The 23,258-nt window shown below is 50.1% G+C and overlaps 2 protein-coding genes across 4 annotated transcripts in view; both read left to right on the forward strand.

The window, feature by feature from the left end:
* PIK3R6 (phosphoinositide-3-kinase regulatory subunit 6) overlaps nucleotides 1–11,395 on the forward strand; it is a 59,405-nt gene extending 48,010 nt beyond the window's left edge. For all 3 annotated transcript variants that reach the window (XM_053892516.1, XM_053892515.1, XM_053892517.1), the window contains 2 exons: nucleotides 10,000–10,112; nucleotides 10,690–11,395. In XM_053892516.1, coding sequence (XP_053748491.1) covers nucleotides 10,000–10,112; nucleotides 10,690–10,843 — 267 coding nt within the window. In that variant the 3' untranslated portion in view covers nucleotides 10,844–11,395. The remainder of the gene's footprint in view (nucleotides 1–9,999; nucleotides 10,113–10,689) is intronic.
* Nucleotides 11,396–13,272: 1,877 nt separating this feature from the next.
* On the forward strand, nucleotides 13,273–15,417 carry MFSD6L (major facilitator superfamily domain containing 6 like). The gene is given in 2 exon segments (XM_019413466.2): nucleotides 13,273–15,086; nucleotides 15,088–15,417. Coding segments are annotated over 2 exon segments (1,764 nt in total). The 5' UTR covers nucleotides 13,273–13,583; the 3' UTR covers nucleotides 15,349–15,417.
* Nucleotides 15,418–23,258: the final 7,841 nt, after the last annotated feature.

Genomic DNA, 23,258 nt, shown 5'->3' on the forward strand with positions numbered 1-23,258 from the left:
CTCCTTAACCTCATCGCCCCGACCGCTGCCCTTTGCCCTGATTGATACTTATTGATTTGGACTCCCTTATTGATAGAGACCCAGCACCCACCCACTCTCCCCCGTCCCGTGGCCTCTCTGGACTTCACTTCCCCACTCAGCTGGGCTGTGGATCCCAGGATTACACCTGAACCCTGTTCTCAGCCCCGCTCCGCTCCCAGGCATCAAGTCGCTACTCAGTCCGTATGCTCAGTGGCTGAGTGCTTCTGGAATAAATCCTGCGTCCGTGGGAGCAGACCCCTGCCCTCGTAGCCCAACGCCCTTCTCTTGCCTGTCTTCTGGGCTTTTATTCGCTATTCATCTATGCTAGTTCCTTTTCTCCAGCGTGGACCTTCTCTCCCGCTCCTCCCTCGTGGCCTGGAGACGTGCTCTGGTCTTTTCCATCCTAGTTTTCAGTCTCCCGCCAAAAACTCTCCTCCCCGCTATCATCTGGGTAACACCCTCCCCACTGTGGCAAAGTCGCCTCCGTGGTCGCTGAGACCAAAGCTGTCTTTCTGGCCCTCAATGTTTATCTTCCCCTTTAAACATAACGTTTTAGGGGCGCCTGAGGGGCTCAGTCCGTGAAGCGTCAGACTTCGGCTCAGGTCCTGATCTCAGGGTTTGAGATCCCGCGTCGGGCTCTGTGCTGACAGTGGGGAGCCTGCTTGGGATTCTCTGTCTCTCTCTCTCTCTACCCTCTCCCCTGCTTGCTCTCCCTCTCTCTCTCAAAATAAATCAATAAACTTAAAAAAAAAAGTAATGTTTTAACCTGTAAAGAAAAGTTCAGTGATTTGGGGGAAATGCAAAAAACAAACAAGCAAACAAAAAACAAAACACCCCACAAAGAAGCAAATCTACTTCTAGTCCCATTTTCTAGAAAGGAATGGCTGTTACTATTTCGAGGTGCAAGCACCCAGCCGGTTTTCTGTATGTCTTTAAGTTAATTGATCGCTACATACTATCAAAGTACGGAGTAAAAACTTGACGTTTCTATTCCAAAATATACTAAGGCTTTGTGAGTCTGCCTGGGCGAGATCTTGTTCATGTCACTAAATATGTTACGGTCGATATTTCTCCTATGATGGCTATATAGGTCCGTGTGGTTATTTAACTGATTGCTTATAATACATTTAGGTGAGTTCTCATGTTTCCATATTATAAACAATAATTACTAGTTATTATATAATTATAATAATTGTAAGCAATACCACAAGGAACATGCATAGGGATAAATAGGTACTAAAAATCACAGTTAAACCTTTTTAAAAAATGTGTAAAAGTGAGCTCACTCAGTCAAATGGCATCCATATGTTAGGACTTTTGATATATTTTGATGTATTGCCCTCCATGATGTTTGAGAGGGTCAATTTTGTTGCACAATTAACACGTGGACTAATTTTTTCCTCGTAAATTTGTCAGGATTTTCATTATTTCCATTTGTGTGTCTTTGATTACCAATTAAGTTGAAGAGTTTCTTCTACACAGTGATAATTTCTATTTCTTCATTTGTGTATTTTCTGTTTATGTTCTCATGTGATGTTACTATTGTGGTCTCTATTTTATGATATGAGAATATTAACCCCTTATGTCATATTTTTGTAAATGTTTATTTATTTTGAGAGAGAGAGAGAGAGAGAGAGAGCGAGCAAGGGAGGGGCAGAGAGAAGGAGAGAGAGAATCCCAAGCTGACAGTGCGGAGCCTGATGCAGGGGTCGATCTCACAAACCATGAGGTCATGACCTGAGCGGACAGGAGTCGGGTGCTTAACTGACCGAGCCACCAAACGCCCTTGTCACGTGTTTTAAGAAATATTTTTTTCTCAAGTTTGTCTTTTGGTGTTATGGGTTTGTTTCTTTGTTTTTTACCTAAAATAGATTTATATTTTGATGAAGCAAAAGCTACCAGTTACTTTCCTTTGATGATTTCCGCCCCTGCTATGATCACACATTAAAGGCACCTGATACTTTTTCAAACATCATGTTTCATCAAGTTAAAGAGAGACCATAATTGTACACACCGCTCAGAAGGAGACAATGCTTCCTGAAGGACAAGCAATGCTTTCTTATCACCTGGGTTGCAAAATAGTTCCTAATTTCAGAGATGTTAAAACATGCGGGTGGGGAGAGAATCAATGAAAATGAGGGGCGTCTGGGTAGCTCAGTCAGTTAAGTGTCTGACTTCAGCTCAGGTCATGATCTTACAGTTCGTGGGGTCAAGCCCCACATCAGGCTCTCTGCTGTTAGCACAGATCCTCTCTCTCTCCCTCTCTCTCTCTCTCTGCCCTTACCCTTTCCCACCCTCTTTTTCAAAATAAATAAATAAACATTAAAAAAATAAGAATCAAAATGACATGCTTATTCCTTTAATAATACAGTTTTTTTCCTTCTTATGTTTCTTTGCTCATTTTATTTTTTTCTTTGCTCATTTTAAAGATTTTCACTTTATAGTCTGATGTATATAATTACCTTATCTGTACTTATCGGGAGTTTAATCCCTGCGTTTACTGGGTCCACTGAACCCCGTGGCAGCTTAATTCTTTGTATGTTTCCTCAACTGGAGGTATGTTTTCCAGGTGTGTTTCCTACCTGTTGGGGCTTTGTCTGTGGGAAATCTGGGTGGAAAACGCGACCTTCTAGAGAAATTCTGTATTTGCCTTAGCCACGGGCCCCCGGGATATTATCAGCCCAAGCCCATATTTTGAGTTAATTTCTTGGCTCAGAAATTCCCAGACCCCAGATCCACCTAAGGACAGACTTGTAGCTAAGAATTCCCAGGGAATATTTGTCCTCCTCATTCATAGCACAGGCTGCAAATTTTTTTTTTCTAATAGAGTGTTTTGCTGAGAGCATAGTGTTCAAGAGTCCTTGGGCGGGAGCGGGGGGGCGGATCTTAGTTCCCAATCCCTGCCTCATATGAGCCCATGGTTGTCCCCCACGCCCATGGCTATTGACACCCAAGCCCCTTGATTCCCGAGATTACTAAATTCCCCCGAGACAACCAAAGCACCTGACCCACACAACTTCAACTTTAGAATTTATGGCATTAGCCTCACTGCCCAGTCCATGATCAATTTTTAAATATCCTGTGATAACTGAAGAGAGACACGTGTGTTTTTTTGTCTACAGAATGCAAAATATGGCATAGAATTATTAGGTCAGACACACCATATTACTCTAATCTGCAATTAAACATTTTTTTTTTTTTTTGTCTACTTCATCTATCCAAAATAGGGAAGGTTGGTCCACATTCCCAGTATGGCTTTGATTTTGTCAATGGGATCTCAGTTTGTTCAAACCTGAATGTTCTAGTTTCTGGCACTGCTGCTGAAAAATATGATAACTTCTTGTGCTGTTCCTTTCTCTCCCTTTCTAGAAGCTTCTGAGGCTTCATTTCATCAAAGGTTCTGGAATATCACAAGCATATGCCTTGGTGGGATCGTTTTCATTCATTATTGTGGATCTTTAAATTTTTTTTTAATGTTTTTATTTATTTTTGAAAGAGAGAGACAGAGCATGAGTGGGGGAGGAGCAGAGAGAGAGGGAGACACAGAACCAGAAGCAGGTTCCAGGCTCTGAGCTGTCAGCACAGAGCCCGATGCGGGGCTCGAACTCACAAACTGTGAGATCATGACCTGAGCTGAAGCCGGACGCTCAACCGACTGAGCCATCCAGGCGCCCCGTTATTGTGGATCTTTAAAAGACATCATCTAGGGGCACCTGGGTGGCTCAGTAGGTTAAGCATCCTTCCTTGTAGAACTTCCAGTGCGTTCCCTTTATTCAGGCTCTATCTCATCACCACTATCTGAGGGATATGCGGCCTCCTGTTCAGAAGCTTTCCAGAGTTTTGATCCTTGTGTTGGACCTTCCTCCCTCTGTCCTCAAATGTCATGCTTTAGGGCTTCGGGTGTCTTCTAGTTTCATGAAAAACACACCTGTTTGTTTGTTTGTTTGTTTGTTAACTGACATCCAAGTTAGCATGTAGTGCTATAATGATTTCAGAAGTAGAATCCAGTGATTTACCCTCTATGTATAACATTCAGCGCTCATCCCAACAAGTGTCTTCCCTAATGCTCCTCCCCCATTTAGCCCATCCCCCCACCCACAACTCCGCCAGCAACCCTCAGTTTGTTCTCTGTATGTAAGAGTCTCTTATGTTTTGTCCCCCTCCTTGTCTTTATATTATTTTTGCTTCCCTTCCCTTATGTTCATCTGTTTTGTGTCTTATCACAAAATAGGAGTGAAGTCCTATGATATTTGTCTTTCTCTGACTGACTGATTTCACTTAGCATAATACCCTCTAGTTACACCCATGTAGTTGCAAATGGCAAGATTTCATTCTTTTTGATCACCAAGTAATATTCCATTGTATGTATATACCACATCTTCTTTATCCATTCATCCATCGATGGACATTCTGCAGCTCCTTGTTTTGAGGCAAATTATAAGAGGAAAGGAACAAGAAAATATACACTCTGCCATTTTGAAATCAGAAATCCTCATCCCTTTATTTAAAAAAAATTTTTAAAGTTTACTTGTTTACTTTGAGAGCACAAGAGAGTGAGCAGAGGAGGGGTAGAGAGAGAAGGAGAGAGAGGATCCCAAGCAACCTCCACACTGTCAGCACAGAGCCTGATGTGGGGTTCGAACCCACGCGTGAGATCATGACCTGAGCCAAAATCTAGAGCTGGATGCTTAATGGACTGAGCCATCCAGGCGCCCCATCCTTCACTTTTAAAACATTTTTATTTTATTTTAGATATGCCTCTTGTAAATAGCATACAGTTGGATTTTGTTCTGACTCAGTCGGAAAGTCTGTGCTTTTTACCAATTTATAGTTTAATCCATCAACACTAATTTTACGCACTATTTGATCTTTTTCTGCTGTCTTATGTTGTGCTTTCTGATTTTTGTAATGCTTTTGCCGTTTGGGGGGAGGGAGGGACTTAAGCTCTGTTAGCTTATATTCCCCCTCTGACAATTTGCAAGCTATATATGCTATTTTTTCTGTCATGATTACCTTTAAATTGAAAAAATATATATTTAAAGTCCCACTTATATGTTGATGTGCCAATAAAGCTGGCTTCCAACACTGTCATAGGCAATTTTTCTAGGTTTTTATTCCTTTGATCAATTATTTAAATTAATTACTTTATTTATTGGAGAGGAGAGAAAGAGAAAGAGAGAGCATGAGCAGGGGAGAGGCAGAGAGAGAGAGAATCCTAAGCAGACTCCACATATCAGCGCAGAGCTCAACGTGGGGCTGGAACCCATGAACCATTGCGATCACGACCTGAGCCGAAACCACGAGTCGGGCGCTCAACCAACTGAGCCACCCAGTTGCCCCCCACTTTGATCAATTTTTAATGAGTTCCACCACCAGAACTGATGCCCTGTTCTCCGAGTCTTTAAATTCCCTAAATCTGTGAGTTTGGAGACACCACTTTCTCAAAGTTCTACATATCTGACCGTGACTTTTTGGCCTCTTTCCCTGGGCTCTTTTTCCTAAACCAGTTTCTTAAATAGCTACTGTTCTCAACTTCCATCCATGGCCCACTTCTTTTCTCATTCCCTGGACTAGCTAACCCACATGTGTGGTCTGAGTCCGATGTGTTAAGGACTCCCAAATCTGTATCTCCTGTTCTGATAGTCACGCCCTGAGTGTCCGACCCTACACTCAACTCAGCATGAACTGGATGTCCCACAACTCCCCAAACACAAGATATTCAAAACCAAAGCCAGGGGGCACCTGGGTGGCTCAGTTGGTTGAGCGTCCGACTTTGGATCAGGTCTTGACCTCGCGGTCCGTGAGTTTGAGCCCCGTGTTGGGCTCTGTGCTGACAGCTCAGAGCCTGGAACCTGCTTCGGATTCTGTGTCTCCCTCTCTCTCTGACCTCCCCCGGTCACGCTCTGTCTCTCTCTCTCTGTCAAAAATAAATAAACATTAAAAAAAATAAAACAAAAACAAAGTCAGGACTTTGGCTAAGAGCTCTTCAGAGTCGGACCAAGGCTGCTTGGGTGCAGAACTCGGTTCTGCCATTTACCAGCTATGTGACTTCAGGCAAGTTAATCAGGCTGCGTATGTCTCAATCTCATCATCTGTAAATGGGGACGATAATAATAGTATTGATAATAGATTATAGATACTATAATAGATAGGTAATAATAAGAGTAGATAATATAATAATAACATAAAATAGACCTTACCCGGTTGTTGTGGGGAAGCAATGATGGTCACATGTAAAGCTCTCAGAAGAGTGTGGGACCAAGAAAGAGCTGTATATGTGCTAAGAATGATTTTCATGTTATTTCTCCCCGCTATGGCCGGCCTCTCATTTAATGGTACCGTCATTAACCCATCACCTCTGCCAGGATTCTGGACGTCCCCTCAGATGCCTCGTCTCCCTCGCTTTCCCGTGTCCTGCTGGTTTTCTCTCTTAACACTTCTCGAACTTTCTCCTTCTCTTCATCTCCCTCCTTTGGAGCCACTTAGGTTGACAAACCACGCGAATTTGCCCGGGACTCAGGACTGCTTCCCGGGGTGCACGGCGTTCTGTGCTAACTCCTGGAGAGCCCCGGGCACACCAGGACGGGTTTGGTCACCCTCGGTCCAGACCTCCACCATCCCCTTTTGCGGGACAAACACAGTACCCTCCTAGCTGATGCCACCGCAATGCTCCTTAAGTCCACCTCCACATCTCCGCCTGAGCGGTATTTCTAAACCAGGGGCACCTGGGTGGCTCAGTTGGTTAAGCCACCAACTCTTTGATTTTAGCTCCGATCATCGCCTCACCGTTGTGAGTTCAAGCCCCAAGTGGGGCTCTGAGCTGACAGCACGGACCCTGCTTGGGGATGCTCTCTCTCCCTCTCTCTCTGCCCCTCCCCTGCTCATGCTCGCTCTCTCTCTCAAGATAAAGAAATAAACTTAAAATAAATCAATAAAATAAAACTCGGACCTGCCTATGCTTAAAACCCCTCTGTCATTTCCCAGGCTGTATGACTGAAGGGCAGGAAAGTTCTTCAGTGTTGCCTAGCATGGCTCCCTTTAGCTCCATAAGCAACTCCGGCCTGTGTCTGCGGACCCTCTGCCGCACAGCACGTGCGAAAGTGTCCCTGCAGACACGCCTCTGTGTCCTGCTCGTGCGCCGTGCCTGGTCCGACACCTGTTCCTACCTTTCTCTTCCCCGTCCTCTTTCCATAGCTCCTATTTCTCCTTCAAAAGGAAACTCAGGTGTCCTCTCCCCCAGGAGGCCCTCCCTGACGCTCACCCCTCCCCCCCCCCCACTCCTGGGTAAGCTAGGTGCCCCTCTCTGTGCGCCCACACGGCCCTGGGGTCACAGCCATGGGGGCATGGGCAACACTGTAAGGGGCATGATCGCTGTACAGCGATGGACTGTGAGTGCCCTGGTCCCGGTCCTCCCCATCCTCCCCAGCACTCAGCCCGAGCTGTCTGGCCCCCGGTAGGTGCTCTCTGCTGAGCCCGCTAGTCTGTCCCCACCTCTCCAGGACCTCATGTTGCTTGCGCGCATTTTCTCTGCAACAACAGGTCTACCGTAGGAGAGCTCTGATTGGCTGAGAGGTCACGTGTGCTGAGGGGACACCTCCTTCCTATTGGACAGCTCTGTACCTAAGCCTCAAGTAGGCTGCAAGGTGGCCTTGTTTACCCTCCTGTATTTCCTCTTCCCACGTCTGTTCCCTAAGTGTTTTTTTGTTTGTTTGTTTTGTTTTGTTTTTTTAAGAGAGAGCAGGCGAGGGAGGAACAGAGAGAGAGAATCCCAAGCAGGCTCTGAGCTGTCAGTGCAGAGCCCCACTCGGGGTTTGGACTCACAAACAGTGACATCATGACCTGAGCTGAAATCGGAAGTCCCACACTTAACCGACTGAGCCACCCAGCCACCCCTAACAGTTCCTATGTCTCATGACCTCTTGAAACAACCTGCCTGTAGGCTTTTTGAGACTCTAAACTTACCACCCCTTCGTGTTTCCTTTTATCCCCGCACTGACTTTCTGGAGGAAGCGCCAGGTGCTTTGCTTTGCTCTTGGAACCCAGGCCGGTCAGTTAGGTGTTCTGCACGAACGGCTAGACGAACACCGCGTGGTAGGGGAGCTTCGCGGTGAGCTGGAGTGAGGGTGTTCTCCGCTTGGAGAACAGCAGGGCAAGGGCACTGTGGCTGGATTGGTGAGTTTAAGGGGCAGCAATGAGACTCGTTGGGCTGGCTGGGAAGTTTGATAGAGGAAAGCTGTGGGAAATAAGGCAGGAATGGTAGAATTGGGGCTTTGGGGGCATGGGAGGCAGGAAGCCCCTGACAGTGAACGTGAATAGCAGCATTTTGCTCAGCCCCTAACGAGCTGAGGCTGAGACCTTTTGCAATAGGAGTCTCGCCCTTTCAACTGACCTCCAGGGCCGCATCCATAGAATGAAATCCAAAACCCTCGTGGTCGTCACAGGGCCAAAGCCAGGCAGGGTCGGGTGTGGGGAGGCACGCAGACCACAAGGGGGAAATGAAGGCCTCTGTGTGCACGGCAGGCAGGTGGAAGGAGGCCCGGAGACCGCCGCTGGCTATCTGGGGGGCAAGGTCAGACAGGCCCAGATCCTGCTGGGAGATACCTAGAACAGCCTGACGCAGAGAAAGAGCACTGAGTCGGGAGTCAGGGAGCTGGTTCCCACGCCTACTACTGTGAAAGCTTCAGAAGGTCATGGTCAATCCCTCCAGACCTCAGTCTTCTCCCTCACCAGCTGGGGTCAGTTCAAGCGGGGTCCCCTAAGCCATCGTAATGCATCTGGCTTTCCTCACCCCCAGCCCACGCAGGAATTTAGCCTCCCTGCAGTCTCTCCAGATACTTCTGGAAGGCCACGGATGACATCCCAATGCTCATGGTTGTCCAACTAGCATCCTGGTCAGTGTCCTACCCCCACTCCGATGAATGTTCGGCCGAAATGCCCAGACGTGCCTGACTCCCCACCCCCACCCCTACCCCCACCCCCACCCCCACCCCCACCCAGTTTCGGCTGCTGCTTGCACCTCTGCTCTAACACAGGGAAAAGCTGGATTAGCTCTGTGGTCCCCATCCTGCCTGCAAAAGGGAGTTTGTTAAAGATGCCTGTGCCTGGGCTCAAGTCCAGACCACGTCAGTAGGAATCTCTAATTTTGTTTTGGAAAGGTGATTTCCAGGGTTGAGAGTTCTTGAGCAAGATGAACTCTAGAGGTCCAGAATGTTGGAGGGGGGGACAAGCCCCCCAAAGCTGCTGTCTGCATGTAGAGTGGGTCAGCCACCCGGAAAGTCCCTCTGAAGGCCCCACCTGGAACGCAAGACGCTCCCAATCCTCTCCCGAGAGGTCCCCTCCCTCTGGGCAGCCCCTCGGGTCAGGGGATTAGAGCCTGCTGGCTGCTTTCCTTTGGTCCTGGGTACTTTCTAGAGAAGCCACGCAGGGCTTTGGAGCATAGAAGGCAGGAAGCCCTTTGCCCCAGGTTTCCTGTGCAGGCAATAGATGCCTTCCCACCTGTGCCTGGTCCCTAGACAGTTCCATGGTACAAACAGATACAGGGCTGGTCTGCGTCATGAGGGTAGGTGGCCGCTTCCTAGACCCTCTGTCTCTGCCCCAGGGAAATCATTTTGTATGTAATCCAACTCTGAGGACAGCGGTCAGGACTCCTAAAATCCCTGAAATATTCCCCACCCCACCCCCACCCGCCAAAATTGCACATGTAATATACACGCCCGTTCTATGGAGGTCTCAGGTAGCTTGATAACTTGGCAAGATCTAGGTTGTCGAAATTTAGGACAACTGCAGAAATGACGTGACACCGGGGGGCCGGGGCAGCCCAGACACAGTTTCTGCAGAATACTGTCACTGCTCCAAGTCACTTGCAGGAAGAGAGTTGGGGACCCCGTGCACCGAACAAAGACACCGGAGAGGGTAGGAGGTGTTGGCAAGGCCATCTGTCACGAAGGTGACACTCACGCGAGCTCTCTTTGTTTGCAGATGGTGACAAACACCTTCCGGACGGCCAACATCCAGATCCAGAGCCAGGACCAGAGGCTCCTGACGCTGCTCCTGGACAAGGACGGTCGGCGAACGTTCAAGGACGTGGTCAGGTGAGGCCGGGCCTCGCCACCCCTGCATGCCCCACGGGGCACACGTGAGCGGCAGCCGGCCCCTCCTATCTCCTGCCTCTAGCCCGGGACACCTGTCGCAGGCAGACCCTGTGGCCGGGCAGGTGTCCCTGGTGGGATGGACTTAGGCCACTGCCCTGTGACTTCCTATGAATCCAGGGAGAAGAACTAATGAATGGCTGACTCTGGCCAGCCCCTGCTATTTAAGTTTCCGGAGATTCCTCTACATACACTCGGCCCCGCGGCCACAGATCTGACCCCCTGTGTCGGCACAGTCCCTCCCATAAAGGTTAACCTGGGGCTGCTTAGAGGTTTCCCCTGGGGCGGTGTATTTGGGTAAGGAAGGCATACACCGAGTGACTGCGCAGGCACGCCTCCTCTCTCGGTGTCCACCCCACCCCCACCCCGCCCAGGATGCTCTTTCCTTGTCCTGACTCCCTCCTCTCTCCATGGGGCCTCCTCTGTATAATCTATAATAGAGGGACTACCTTCAAAACCCCCCCGGGGAAGATTTGACCCCAGAGATGGGTCTCCTGAGCTGGCCTCTCTCCGCCCACAGATTCGAGGTCTCTCCCTGCCCAGAGCCATGTTCCGGGGCCCACAAGTCCGAGGCGTCACAGCTCGGTTCACACGGGCAGGAGGTGGAAGGGACCAAAGCCAAGCCCAAGCCCCTTCTAATGCCCATCAACACGTTCTCCGGCATCGTCCAGTGAGCCCGCAGGGGCAGCAGAAGCGCCGAGTCTGAGAGCCCAGGCCCAAGAGTACGGATACACTACCCCACCAGCCTCCAAACACTCACACCGGCCGCCGGGACGAGGCCTGGCTGCCCTGGGTGGCTTCTGGCTGTGAGTAGGAGCCAGCGAGTGATGGGTGCATGAGGCGCTTACTGGGCCGAGGCAGGTGATGGAGCAGGGCCCACACACAGGCCCCAGGAAGGTCCCAGCAAAGCTGCACACACGCAAGCAAGACCCGGCTCCGTGCACAAATGTCCACGCCTCCACTGATCTTCAATTCCCACTTGTGTGGCTCAAGATCCCCCCTCGGCCCTTAAACCGCCCCCAGTGAGATGCTACGTCGGCCAGGGCCCTGTGGCCTGGGGGGGGGGGAGAGTGGGGGATGGGAAGCAGGCAAAGATAATTGCAGCCTCTCCCTTCCGAGAGTCTGTTCCTTTTCTTCCTTCCAGCCACCTCCTCGTCCTGCATTCCCAGGCAGGTGTCTCTCCCGAGTGAGAGGAAATCGTCAGTTCCAATAAACACACTAAAGTACGTTTGCTTTTATCTAATACCTAGCGACCTCTGGATTCAAAAAAAAATCTTTTCACTGTTTATATTTTAGAGAGAGGGAGCATGAGCGGGGGAGGAGCAGAGAGAGAGACACACACAATCCCAAGCAGGCTCCGGGCTCTGAGCTCAGCACAGAGCCCCATGTGGGGCTCGAACTGACAAACCACAAGATCATGACCTGAGCAGAAGTCGGACGCTTAACCGACTGAGCCGCCCAGGCGCCCTGAGTTCTAAAACGTGTATCCAGATGTAAAATAGGGAAGTTCGGTGACACAGACCAGTTTCTTCACCCTCGGGACTAGGTGTAGGGTGGGAAGAAAAGTAACAGAGAAAACATAAAAGCATGGACTTGAGGTCATCTCTCTTGCCTGGGCAGGGCCCCAGGGGATGGTGGGAGGAGGGGATCCAAGAGTAGAGAGGGAGGCACTTTCCTTTTGGCCTCATCGCCCCAGCAGTGGGGGGCAAGTCTGCGAGACCCCTTGCAAGAGGGGCTGCCTGGGGGTCTAGGCAGGTGGGTCCAAGGGACACCAGCTTGGCAGAGTGCCTTCCAGCTCTGGATCGATGAAGACCAAGGAGTGGATGGATGTGAGATCTTCCACTGTAGTTGCCCCCCTGCAGAACCCGGGGAGAGAGGGATTAGGGGCAAGCCTGAGACCGAGGGGGTTTCAAACCAGAAATGACCGACATCACTGGATTTGAGTGGGTTTACCTGGAGGTGGCTACATTTATTGTCCTGCTGTTGGCCTGACGGATGCTGACTTGTATCAGCTGATTTGTATCAGTTCTGGCATTCGCAGTTACTAGGATCTTTAAGTAAACATTTGCGAGTTTACCAGCTGTTCGAATTGGGTGAGGTCTCTGGGCCCCTCCTGCAAGAATCTACCAGCTCACAATGAAAGCAAGTCATAGACCAAAGTCCCCTACACATTCTGACCTGTGTGGGCAAATCGCCACCCCCCTCAGCCCCCACCCCAGCCAAATTAGGTGCTCTGAGCAAACCTTGCATGAAAGGGTCACCGAATCAGTAGGTGGACATCGGACCACTTGGGAGTAAAGCCCACAACACCATTTCAAAGGGCCGGACAACCTGACTCTCTAGATTCTTATAAATGCTTGTCCAGAGACGAAAGGCCTCCAGCAAAATGGTAACCAGTCCATGGGACTCAGACACCAGCAATGTCATCAGTGAAATGCTGCCAGTATCTATCAGGCCAATTAATGAAAACACTTCTGTTGATCTAAGATTGTTGACCTGTTTGTATTTGCTGCCCCAAATGTTAGCTCACCGCCTCTGGGAGGTGTGCCCTCAAATTGGACAACTGAGCTCCCTGAGATGTGGACTGAAACTAACCACTAAGTACATACTGTCCCAGGGCCCGGGACGGCTGCCTGGGTGGGGGGCAGGGGGCTACCCCAAGACCCAGCCCTGCTCTCTGGGGGTTGTCCCCACTGAAGAGACCCGTGTCACCAATAGTGTCTGTCCCCCGGGGGCAGCTGGCATCCAAGGAAACAGCTCTATGCCCTGGGGACGAAAATAGCTGCCTTCCTGGAGTCCTGCCTCTGATGGACCCAGACAAGAAACGAGAGAAACACGCGAAATAGAAACCGGTAGTGCGCTGGGTGGTGATGCGTGCGGCGGAGAAAAATAAAGCAGGGGAGGGGAGCGCGAGTCTGCGGAGCGGGTGGGATTTGTCAGTGAGGGTGGACAGGGACGGTCCCTGAGGGTAACAGGTAGGTCCTATCGTGAATCGCATCCCCGCTCCCCGCCCCCCCCCCACCGGCCCCCAGTTTTCCTCGCCTGAAGCGACTCAGAGAACTGACTCAGGTTCTCGGGGGACCCGGGGCCGGCCACCGGCAGCCACCCTCGCTCGCGCGCGCACGGCAGGGGGAGCTGCGGGCCCGGCAGGTGCGGCGCGCAGGTGCGCCGGCCCCGCCCCCCAGGTGCGGCGTCAGGGGGCGGGGCTACTTCCGGGGCGGTGGCCGGACGTGGAGGGGGTGGGTGGGCGCGGCGGCCGTTGACCCGGTGACCGCGGCGCCGCCCGAGGCCGGAGGGGGCTCCCCGCTCGCCCCGCGCCCCGCGCCCCGCTCCCGGCCCATGGCCGTGACCCCGCGCCCGCCCCGCGCCCAGCTCCGCCCCCCGCCCGCCCGGGACTGACGGAGCCGGGCAGCCATGAGCGCCAACCCCCAGTGGGACGTCAGCCGGGCTCTGGGGGTGGCCAGGCTCTTCCACCTGGTGTGCGGGGTCCGGGACGCCTGCGTGACTCCGTTCCTGACCCTCTACCTGAGGCAGCTGGGCCTGGCCGCGCCCTGGGTGGGCATCCTGATGGGGACCAAGCACCTGATCGCAGCCTTCTGGGGTCCCTTCTGTGCCTTCCTGGCCAAAAGCTACCAGAAGAGGAGGGTGCTTCTGATGGGCTCGCTGCTCGGCTCGGCGGGGGCCAGCCTGCTGCTGGTCCTCGTGCCGCCGCTGGACAAAGATCTGCGGTCGGGTTCCTGTAACGCCAGCGACGGCGCCACCCCCACCGCGCCGCCACCGGGGGCCGCGCTGACCGGGACCTTCGCCTCGAACCAGCCGCCGGGGGCGCCCAGCCCCGCATCCAAGAGCAGTCCTCGGACCGTGGAGGCCTCTGGCGTGGGGAAAGGACCCGCGGGAAGTGTCCACGAGCCGTCCGGTCATCCTCCTGGCCACGCCGTGGGCTCCGTGGAGGGAGCCAGGACCACGTCCCTAGCTGTCCATCCTGTCACTTCGGGGGTGAAAGCTCCCTCTCGGCAAGGGGCTTTTAAGGTGGGCGGGACCGCCCTCCCTTTGCTTGCTGGAGGTACAGCGCTGGGAAGCCCAGCCAACTGGTCGGCAGCCGAGGGCCACGCCCGGGCCCTTGGCCTGTCCTCGGAAGGGCTGCGGTGGACCTTCTTCCTCTCCCTGGGGTCCATGGTGTTCTGGGAGCTGCTGACGGCCCCTCTGGAGCAGGTGGCAGACGACAGCCTTTATGAGTACCTAGACTGTGTGGACGCCGCGGACCGCTACAGAAGCCTGTGGATCTGGAGGCTGCTGGGCATGTCCACGGGGGCCTGTGGCATCGCAGCCTTGGCGGGACGGCTGGAATGCTCCCTGGTGACAAATGGCCCCCGGGGTGTGTTGCACTTCTACGGCTACTCACTGGTCAGCACGCTGGCTTTACTGGTGAGCATCGCCTTTCCCGTCCCCACGTGCAGGCGGCGGGAGCCCAGCTACAAAACCGTCAAGGCGCTGTCTCTGGTGGCCGGCGACCCCCGCCTCACCCTCCTGGCCCTCACTGTCTTCCTGATAGGAGCCGCCACCAGCACGGTACAGAACTTTCTGTTCTGGCACATGAAGGACCTCGGGAGCAGCGAGCTGGTCATGGGTTTCTCGGTGGCGCTGGGCTGGCTGGGGGAGATTGTGGTCCATCCGTTCAGAGCGACGTTGCTTAGGAAACTGACCAGGGTGGGCACCGTGGGGCTGGGGCTGGGCTGTCTGGCCGGGCAGCTACTCTACTACGCCTTCCTCTGGAACTGGTGGTCCGTCCTCCCCGCTCAGACCTTGAGCGCCATCAGCAGCGGGGCTCTGGGGTGGGCGGTGAAGGCCTCGGTCGAGCACCTGGCCTCTCCCGGAATGGAGAGGCCCCTGAGTGCCATGTTCCAAGGCCACTTTTACGGGGGCGGGGTCCAGCCTGGGCAGCTTTGCGGGGGGCTTCGTGGTGATGTCCTTCAGCCTGGCCGTTCTGTACCAGGCCTGCTGCGTGGGCCTGTTGCTCTGGCTGGCCCTGTTCCTGTCCGTCCAGCGGACACTGCCCCAGGAGCAGAGAATCAACTACTCAAAACTGCTGGTCGTGGAGGCCAGCGACACGAGCGACTCTGAGCAGGGGACGGAACGGGACTGGCTCGTGAAGGCCATGAGGGAGGAGCATTCAGGCTAGGAGGACTGAGAGGCAGGTCACGATGCCCTGATCGGGGAAGGTGCCCAAGGCTGGGGGGCGGGGGGGGGGGGTGGACAAAACTCACCTGCCGAGGACAAGGTCCTGGGGCTGCAGGGCGCCTGGAGAGAGAAAACGAGTGTGTGTGCAGAAGTCCCATCAGATCGCCTGGATGCATGATTCTCTTTACTTTTGTGGTAAGGGGAGATTTAACTTTTGGCTGTTCAATCTTTTTTGAAATAATGGAGGAAGAATACATTTGCTAAAAAAAAAAAAAAAAAAAAAACAACTCACGAAAATGTGCCCTTAGTGTTCACTTATTCTTGTATTTTGGTGTGTAAGGTTAGCAAAGAGCTTTACTGGTACTGACCGCAGTGCCATTGATTTCAGCCACACTGGCGTGCTCAAACTGGCAGGTGCCAGGAAGAGCTAAGGGGACCCGCTCAGTTGGCGGAGGGGGGGCTGCTGGCTTTCGTGAGTCACGTGTGTTCCCGTGGGTCCGGAAAGCACGAGCCTGCGTCCACACAGAGGCTGAGTGATGTGATGGTTTAAGGATCTAGAAGATTATTCGGGGAGGGCGGTAAGAGCAGGTAAGAACGAGAACAAAAAACAGAAGTCCGCATCCAGACACAGGCGCCCACACTCGCAGCCAGGCACTTAGGTTTCCGATAAGGGGAGGTGATGGGAAACGTAACATGTGCTGGGGGAGAGCGGACGCAGGTTAGTCCGTTTTCATCCTTACTCTCAAACGTGTGTGTCCCCAGGGGTAGGATCCCTAGAATTGCCTTCCAGACTTCCATCAGAGCAAGGGCAATGTCATGTCTTGGGACGCCTATCTTACATGCCGCACCTCGCGAGAGTCCACAGAGATTGTCGGCAGGTGGAAACAGGTGCGGCAGCCCCGTAGGGTGAGGGTGCCACGGGTGGTCCACGCTGGGCCCGTGGGTGGCCACTAGATGGGGTACCTTCTCAAACCCTCCCAACCCCCCAGGATAGGGCCCCTTATTCCAGAAGCCAGACGCCAGACACCAATTCTTCCACCTTATATAATCAGGTAAGTGCGGGATATCAGATTTAGAAGCGTCTCGTTTTACAAATGCAAAAAAAAAAAAAAATGTCTCATAGCTGGAGAAGGGGGGAAACACATGAAGGTTCACTGGGTCGCACATGGTTCCAGGGAATTTATTCTCTTAAAATTTTCCCTAAAAAGCTTTAGGGTATCAATAACCAGCAAAAAGTCACCTCTGCCTGGGGCGCCTGGGTGGCTCAGTCGGTTGGGCGTCCGGCTTCAGCTCAGGTCATGATCTCACAGTCTGTGAGTTCGGGCCCCGCGTCCGGCCCTGTGCTGACGGCTCAGAGCCTGGAGCCTTTTTCGGATTCTGTGTCTCCCTCTCTCTCTCTCTGCCCCTCCCCTGCTCATGCTCTGTCTCTGTCTCAAAAATAAATAAAAACATTTTAAAAATTAAAAAAAAGGGGGGGGAAGGGAAATTCAATGTGAAGATTGAAGGCAGCTATCACTTGAAATCTGGGCAGTAGACAGAACTTACTCCGTAGACAGAACACACAGTAATACCAAAATACAAACACGGGTTTGTTCTCCCTAATGTAAACAAAAGGTGAGGAACCAGGACCTGGCTTAAGAAAGGAGTTAAGTTAGTTAAGTGTGGCTTAGCCTGAAGAAAGAAGGAGGAGAAAAGAGGAGAGGAGGAGGCTGAGTGATGTGATGGTTTATTAAGGATCTAAAAGATTACACGGGGAGGGTGGTAACTCAGGGAAGGGCATTCTAGGCAGAGGGAACAGACAAAGTGACCGAGGTGGCAAACGCATGGGGTCTACTTGGGGGGAATGGCAAGAAATAATATCGTTTGTGTAGTGCGGTGCTGACAGGCAAGGCTGGGAAGATATCTTAGGGCCGGGTCACAGAAGGTCTGGATTCTGTACACTTGGGGAAACCATGGAAGGTTCTGGAGAGGGTCATGACAGGTGAGGACTATGCTGAACTTTTTTTTAATTAGCTTTATTAAAGTATTATTTACATATAATTAAATGCATACATTTAAATGGTACAATTTGATACATGTTGACATATATGCATATATGCATATACACCATATATGAAACCATCACCACATTCAAGATAGCATATCCATCACCCCCAAAATTTCCTCCATCCTGGTCCTAAATAGCCACTGAGCTGTTTTCCATCACTCTATATTGGTTTGTGTTTTTGATTTTTTTCAATGAACTGGTAATGGCACTTTTAATTTTTTTTAATGTTTATTAATTTTTGAGAGAGTGAGCAGGGGAGGGGCAGAGAGAGAAGGAGACACAGAATCCACAACAGGCTCCAGGCTCTGAGCTGCCAGCACAGAGCCCGGCACGGGGCTTGAACCTAGGAGCCCCGAGATCACAGCTTGAGCCAAAGTCGGACACTCGCTCAACTGACTGAGCCACCCAGGCGCCCCCGGTTTGCATTTTTAAAGACTATGGGATGCATTATTTTATGTCTAACATCTTCCACTCAGCACCATTGCAGAGACTTTTGACACCAGCTTCCCCCAAGTTAGGCCAAATTTCACCGGTTAAGGGCACACCGCTGCCCCCAATTCACTTCAGACCCCCCCAAGGCCACCCTCACTTCCGACCAACTGGCTGCAAATTTGGGGCTTCCCACCGCCCCCCCGCCACGTTCAATATTTCACTAGAACGATTCTTGGAACTCAGGACCAAGTGCCATACTTCATGACTACAGTCTTATAGCCAAAGAACGCAACTCAGAATCATCCAGAAGAGAAGATGTATGGGGTGAGTTCTGGAAGGCTCCTAACATGGAGGGTCGCGTCCTTCCCCCAGCCCCATCTATGGTTTTTACTGGGGCTTCTTTACGGAGGTATGATTCCTTGAATCTCGGTCTTCAGTTCTCCTCTCGTCCCCAGAAGTCAGGCTGACTTCATATAGCCCAAAGCCCCAAACTCCTAACCACGCGGTTGGTCTTTCTGGCATGGCCTGCCCCTATCCTGATGCACCCCGTTAGCATAAACACAGGTGCATTCTGAGCAGCCCGTCATGAGGAACAGACACGACTATAACCAGGAAAATTCCAAGGACTTAAGTCTACCTCCCAGGAACCAGGGACAAGGCCAGCCAGAAGGTCTAACAGAACACACGTGCACGAGCAGAGCAAGGTAGGACACGTTGGATAGGATACCAAGTGAGAAGTTCAAGTGGTACCTCGGAAGTCTGGGGCAGATGGGATAGTTGAGTGCTGGGGCCACTCAGAAGGAACCCTCGTGGGGACCATGAAGCAGGCATGAGTCACCCTGAAGGTGACCCACACCCTCACGGCGTGAGGCACACCAAAGGAAGGACCAACTCTCCAGTAGGCCAGTGAAGCTTCCTAAAGCCAACAGAAAATGAAATTCTTAGCTCCCAGACTTATGGCTACCACAGCCACTGACTTCTAACGTATCCTGTTTCCATCAAAGAGGAAAGCAAATATTGAATGAGCCATTAACCTTTACGCTCAGGCTTACTTCGACCATTATGTTCCAAGCGAGTTTTGCAGAACACGTAATCCTAGTGTGGGGGCCCGGGTGAGCATTCAAAAGCATTCTGTAGCTACCTAGTTGGGAAAATGATGGAAATTAGTATCACCCTTTAGAAACTCACAATACATATTAGCAATCAAGGCTCCGTAGAGCCCTGTAGTCAACAAACTCGTTTCGCTCTGTCGGGCCTGTAATTCCCCTTACCCACGTGGTATCGCAACCTTCTTCCAGGTAATGCCGATCAATATCTTACAGAACTAGTATTTCCCGGAAGATGCCTTGGAAAATACCAACGTTGGTAGTTTTCTGTGTGACCTTTTCAACGCAGCCGAGGGGGTGCTCAGGGACAAATCTGGGCTCCCACCCCCAGACTGGCAAGTGTCCTGAGAATCTGTGCTAAGAGCTCAGCAGAGATTTTCCCGTTGAGTCAGAGCATTAACTCATTTTACAGGTGAAGTTAACTAAGGTTCCGAAAGGCGAGAGTTCAAAGCTAGGTCTGTTTGAGCCGCCCTCTCAATCTCGATGCTGGCTCAGAGAAGTGGAGAGTTTATTCCCTGCCGGGGGGCAAGGATCGGAGGCAGGGACGCGACGGGAATCCAGGTGGATTTTGCATGAAGAGTCATGGAAAATAAGGTTGGAGATATGGGTGGGATCCAGATTGTGGATGCCCTGAACGCCTACCTAAGGGAACTGTGCCTTCTCTCTCTGGGCTCTCTCTGCACATGGTAATGCTTGTAATTCTCACAACACTGATGCCCATTTCACAGCAGGGGAAACCGAGGCTGGGAGAGGTTAGCTGATTTAGCTGCCTGGCGTCAGGACTATTAGATGGTGAAGCATGGAGTGAGTGAGTGCGGATCCAACCACGGCAAATCCCATGGTCCTTTCTCTGGACATCATGCTCTTTCTAGGAAGGTTTTACCAGCCACGGGGGGTGCGCTGAAAGTTTTTGACCCTCTCTTGTCAGTTGCATTGTGAACAGTGGGTCTGAGTTGGGGGAGCTTTTGGGGTCTGGGCTGTCTGTTTTGGACAGACCATTGCAACTGTCTAGGCAGGAAGTGTGTGGACTTAGAAGCAAGGACTTCTAATACCATATTGGACAGTAATGGGAAAGGAACCATGTTTGCATCTTGAAAAAAAATGCGTCTAAAGTTTTAAGTATGATATTTACTGAAGGTTTTGCTAAGTTAAAAAAAAAACAAACAACTTCCCTCTTCTTCCTGGTGTTTGTAACATTTTCATCACAAACTTTATCAAGAATTTCCTGCATCTCCTGAGAAGGTCATGTGATTTTTTTCATCTCTAGTCCATTTGTGTGGTGAATTTTACATCAAAATACTCTTGATTTTTAACTAACCATGAATTATTTTTTTTTTTGGCTGATTTATTTATTTTGAGAGAGACAGAGAGAGTGAGCAAAGGAGGTGCAGAGAGAGGAAGGGAGAGAGAATCCCAAACAGACTCTATGCTGTCAGCACAGGGCCCGATGCGGGGCTTGAACTCACAAACCGTGAGATCATGACCTGAGCCCAAACCAAGAGCCAGACACTCTTAACTAACCCATGAACTCTTAGATGAGCCCTATTTGATCCTGAGAAATTATGTTTTTTTTTTTTTTAAATACAGTCTTGGATTTGGCTGACCAATATTTTAAGACTTTTGCATTAATGTTCCCTTTGCTTTTCTTCTCTTTCACTTTTCTTGGCCAGTTTTGTCCTTATGGTCATCCCAGCCTCACCTTTTATATTTTCCATTTTATGGAACAACTTGTATAAGATAATACTTGTCTGGGCAACAAATGGTAGAATTGTAGCCAGCAGTCAGGAGAACAAGTTTTCCTATAAACGAGCGTTGATACGGTTCTCTATTAGCTCATATGCCGTTTTATGTTTTCCTGTATCATTTTACCAAAGTTTTCAAGTGACTGCAGTTTGCCTACTCACCGCCCATTCCTCTCTCTCCTCCACCCAAACCGTGTTCCTGGCAGCAGCTGTGTTCAAGTGAAACGCTTACCTTCCCAGATTCCCTTGCAGGTGGAAATCTGCACGGGATGTCTGGGCAAGTCTTTGCTTTCCTGGGCATAGGATCCGCCTCCTCTGTAGGCTCCACCTCCTCAATAGGCTCCGCCTCCTCAATAGGCTCCACCTCCTCTAGGGGCTCCTCCTCTTCTGTAGGTTCTACCTCCTCAATAGGCTCCACCCCCTCTATAGGCTCCACCCCTCTATAGGCTCCACCTCCTCCAGGGGCTCCACTCCCTATAGGCTCCACCTCCTTTATGGGCTCCACCTCCTCTTTAGGCTCCTCCTCTTCTGTAGGCTCCACCTCCTCCTCTTCTTTCCTTAGAGTAGAAACAACTGTCTGGCAACCATAAGTTGACGAGCATGAACAAGCCATACTTAGCTGAGCACAGTGCTTTTTGCTTAGCTACTCTTATCAGAAATTTGTTTAGACTTTTCAAAGGACCTGCTTTAGGTTTTGCTAATTTTCTCCATTGTTTATGTTCTCTCCTTTCATTACTGCCATTAGCTTTGTTGCTTCCTTTCTTCTTATCTCTGTAGGTTTGCTCTGCTGCCTTTTGCCGCCTTGAGTTACACACTCACCTCTTTTGTTCTCCGTATTTCTTGTTTTCCGATAAATGTCAAAAATTTTAATTTCCCTTAGGTATTGCTTTAGCACAAACTTTGACATCGTAATTTAGTTCTAAGTATTTCACGATTTCCCTTGTCATTTCCCCTTCAGCCTAAAGGCAGTTTTCATTTTTTCCTAGGAATATGGGATTTGTAAATGTTCTATTTTTACTAAATTGTAAATTTATTCCGTTAGGGTTGGAAAATGAAACCAAGGTCATACTTTGTAATATATGCAGATTTTTTTTGTTTGTTAGGTATAAAGAGAGGGGTGTGTGTGTGTGTGTGTGTGTGTGTGTGTTTTAGCTCAAGATTATTAATTGTCAAATGTTCTATCATGCTTATTTTGGGTCTGCTTGCTGTATCATATTCTGAAAGGTGTGCTAAGACCTCCAAATATAATTATTGATGTATCCATTTCCCCATGTTAGCTATTTATTGCTTTATATATTTTAAGGCTACATTGATGGAGGTATATATGCTTCTGTTTGTTATTTTATTTGGATTTATTATTCCTTACTAGTATATAACCTCTCCATTTGTCCCTTCTTTTTAAAAATATTTTTTAAATATTTATTTTTGAAAGACAGACAGAGTGCACTCAGGGGAGGGGCAGAGAGAGAGGGAGACACAGAATGTGAAGCAGGCTCCAGGCTCTGAGCTGTCAGCGCAGAGCCCAATGCAGGGCTCAAAGTCACGAACTGTGAGATCATGACCTGAAGTTGGATAGTTAACCAACTGAGCCACCCAGTGCCCCTCTTTTTAAAATGTTTTTTTTTTTTTTAATTTTCGAGAGAGAGAGAGAGAAAGCACAAGTGGGAGAGGGCCAGAGAGAGGAGGGGAACATAGGATCCAAAGCAGGCTCCATACTGACAATATCTTCCGCACAGTGAGGGCTCGAACTCACAAACTGCGAGATCATGACCTGAGTCGAAGCAGACACTCAACCAACTGAGCCACCCTGGAGTCCCCATGTGTCCCTTATTTTCACCCTAAATTCTTTTTTTCCTTCTGATGTTAAAATTGCTACCCTGGTTGGAGTTAAGTTCTTTTCTTAATGTGCCAGGATTTTTTAACCTTGGTTTTCCAGTTTTGTTTACATGATCCTTGCTAACAATATATTATTGCATCTTGTTCTTATATCTACTCAGAAATTCTCTGTGTTCTGATCTGTGAGTTTGACTCATCCTCAATTGTATCTATTAACTTTATTTTAGGGCATATTTCTGCTGTCTCGCTTTGTGTTTTCTATTTATTGTACTTCCTTTCTACTCCTTTTCATATTCGCAATAGTTCAAAATTTCCTTTCTTCAATAGGAAAGTTTGGAAAGTTTGGATTTTTTTGTTTCCTATTGACAAGATAAAATTATTCTGTAGAAAATACTATGTTATATATATTTTTTCCTCTAGTTAACCCTTGACCCTTACTTTCCCCTGTCGGTTTATTTATCCTTTCCCCTGTCGGTTTCTTAACCTTGACAGCTCTAGATGTTTCCTTAAACAGGACAGGTTCCATCACCCTCCAGTCTTTCCTAACTCCCACCAGATCCCAGATCCCTTTTCCCAGCCATGGTTCTGATCTAGGGCATTACTTCTAAGTTGTCTGTAATATACACATTTTTTTCAGGAGGGACACATTGCCAATTTAAGTAACATTATACTTTTCTAAGTTATGTTCCCTCCTTTACTTTGTATACCTCATTGCTTTGTCCTGCGTTCATTCCTCATCTTGCAGAAA

Source organism: Panthera pardus, unplaced genomic scaffold (genome assembly GCF_024362965.1).
Source record: "Panthera pardus isolate Hobbes unplaced genomic scaffold, ASM2436296v1 HiC_scaffold_3, whole genome shotgun sequence".
Lineage (NCBI taxonomy): Eukaryota > Metazoa > Chordata > Mammalia > Carnivora > Felidae > Panthera > Panthera pardus.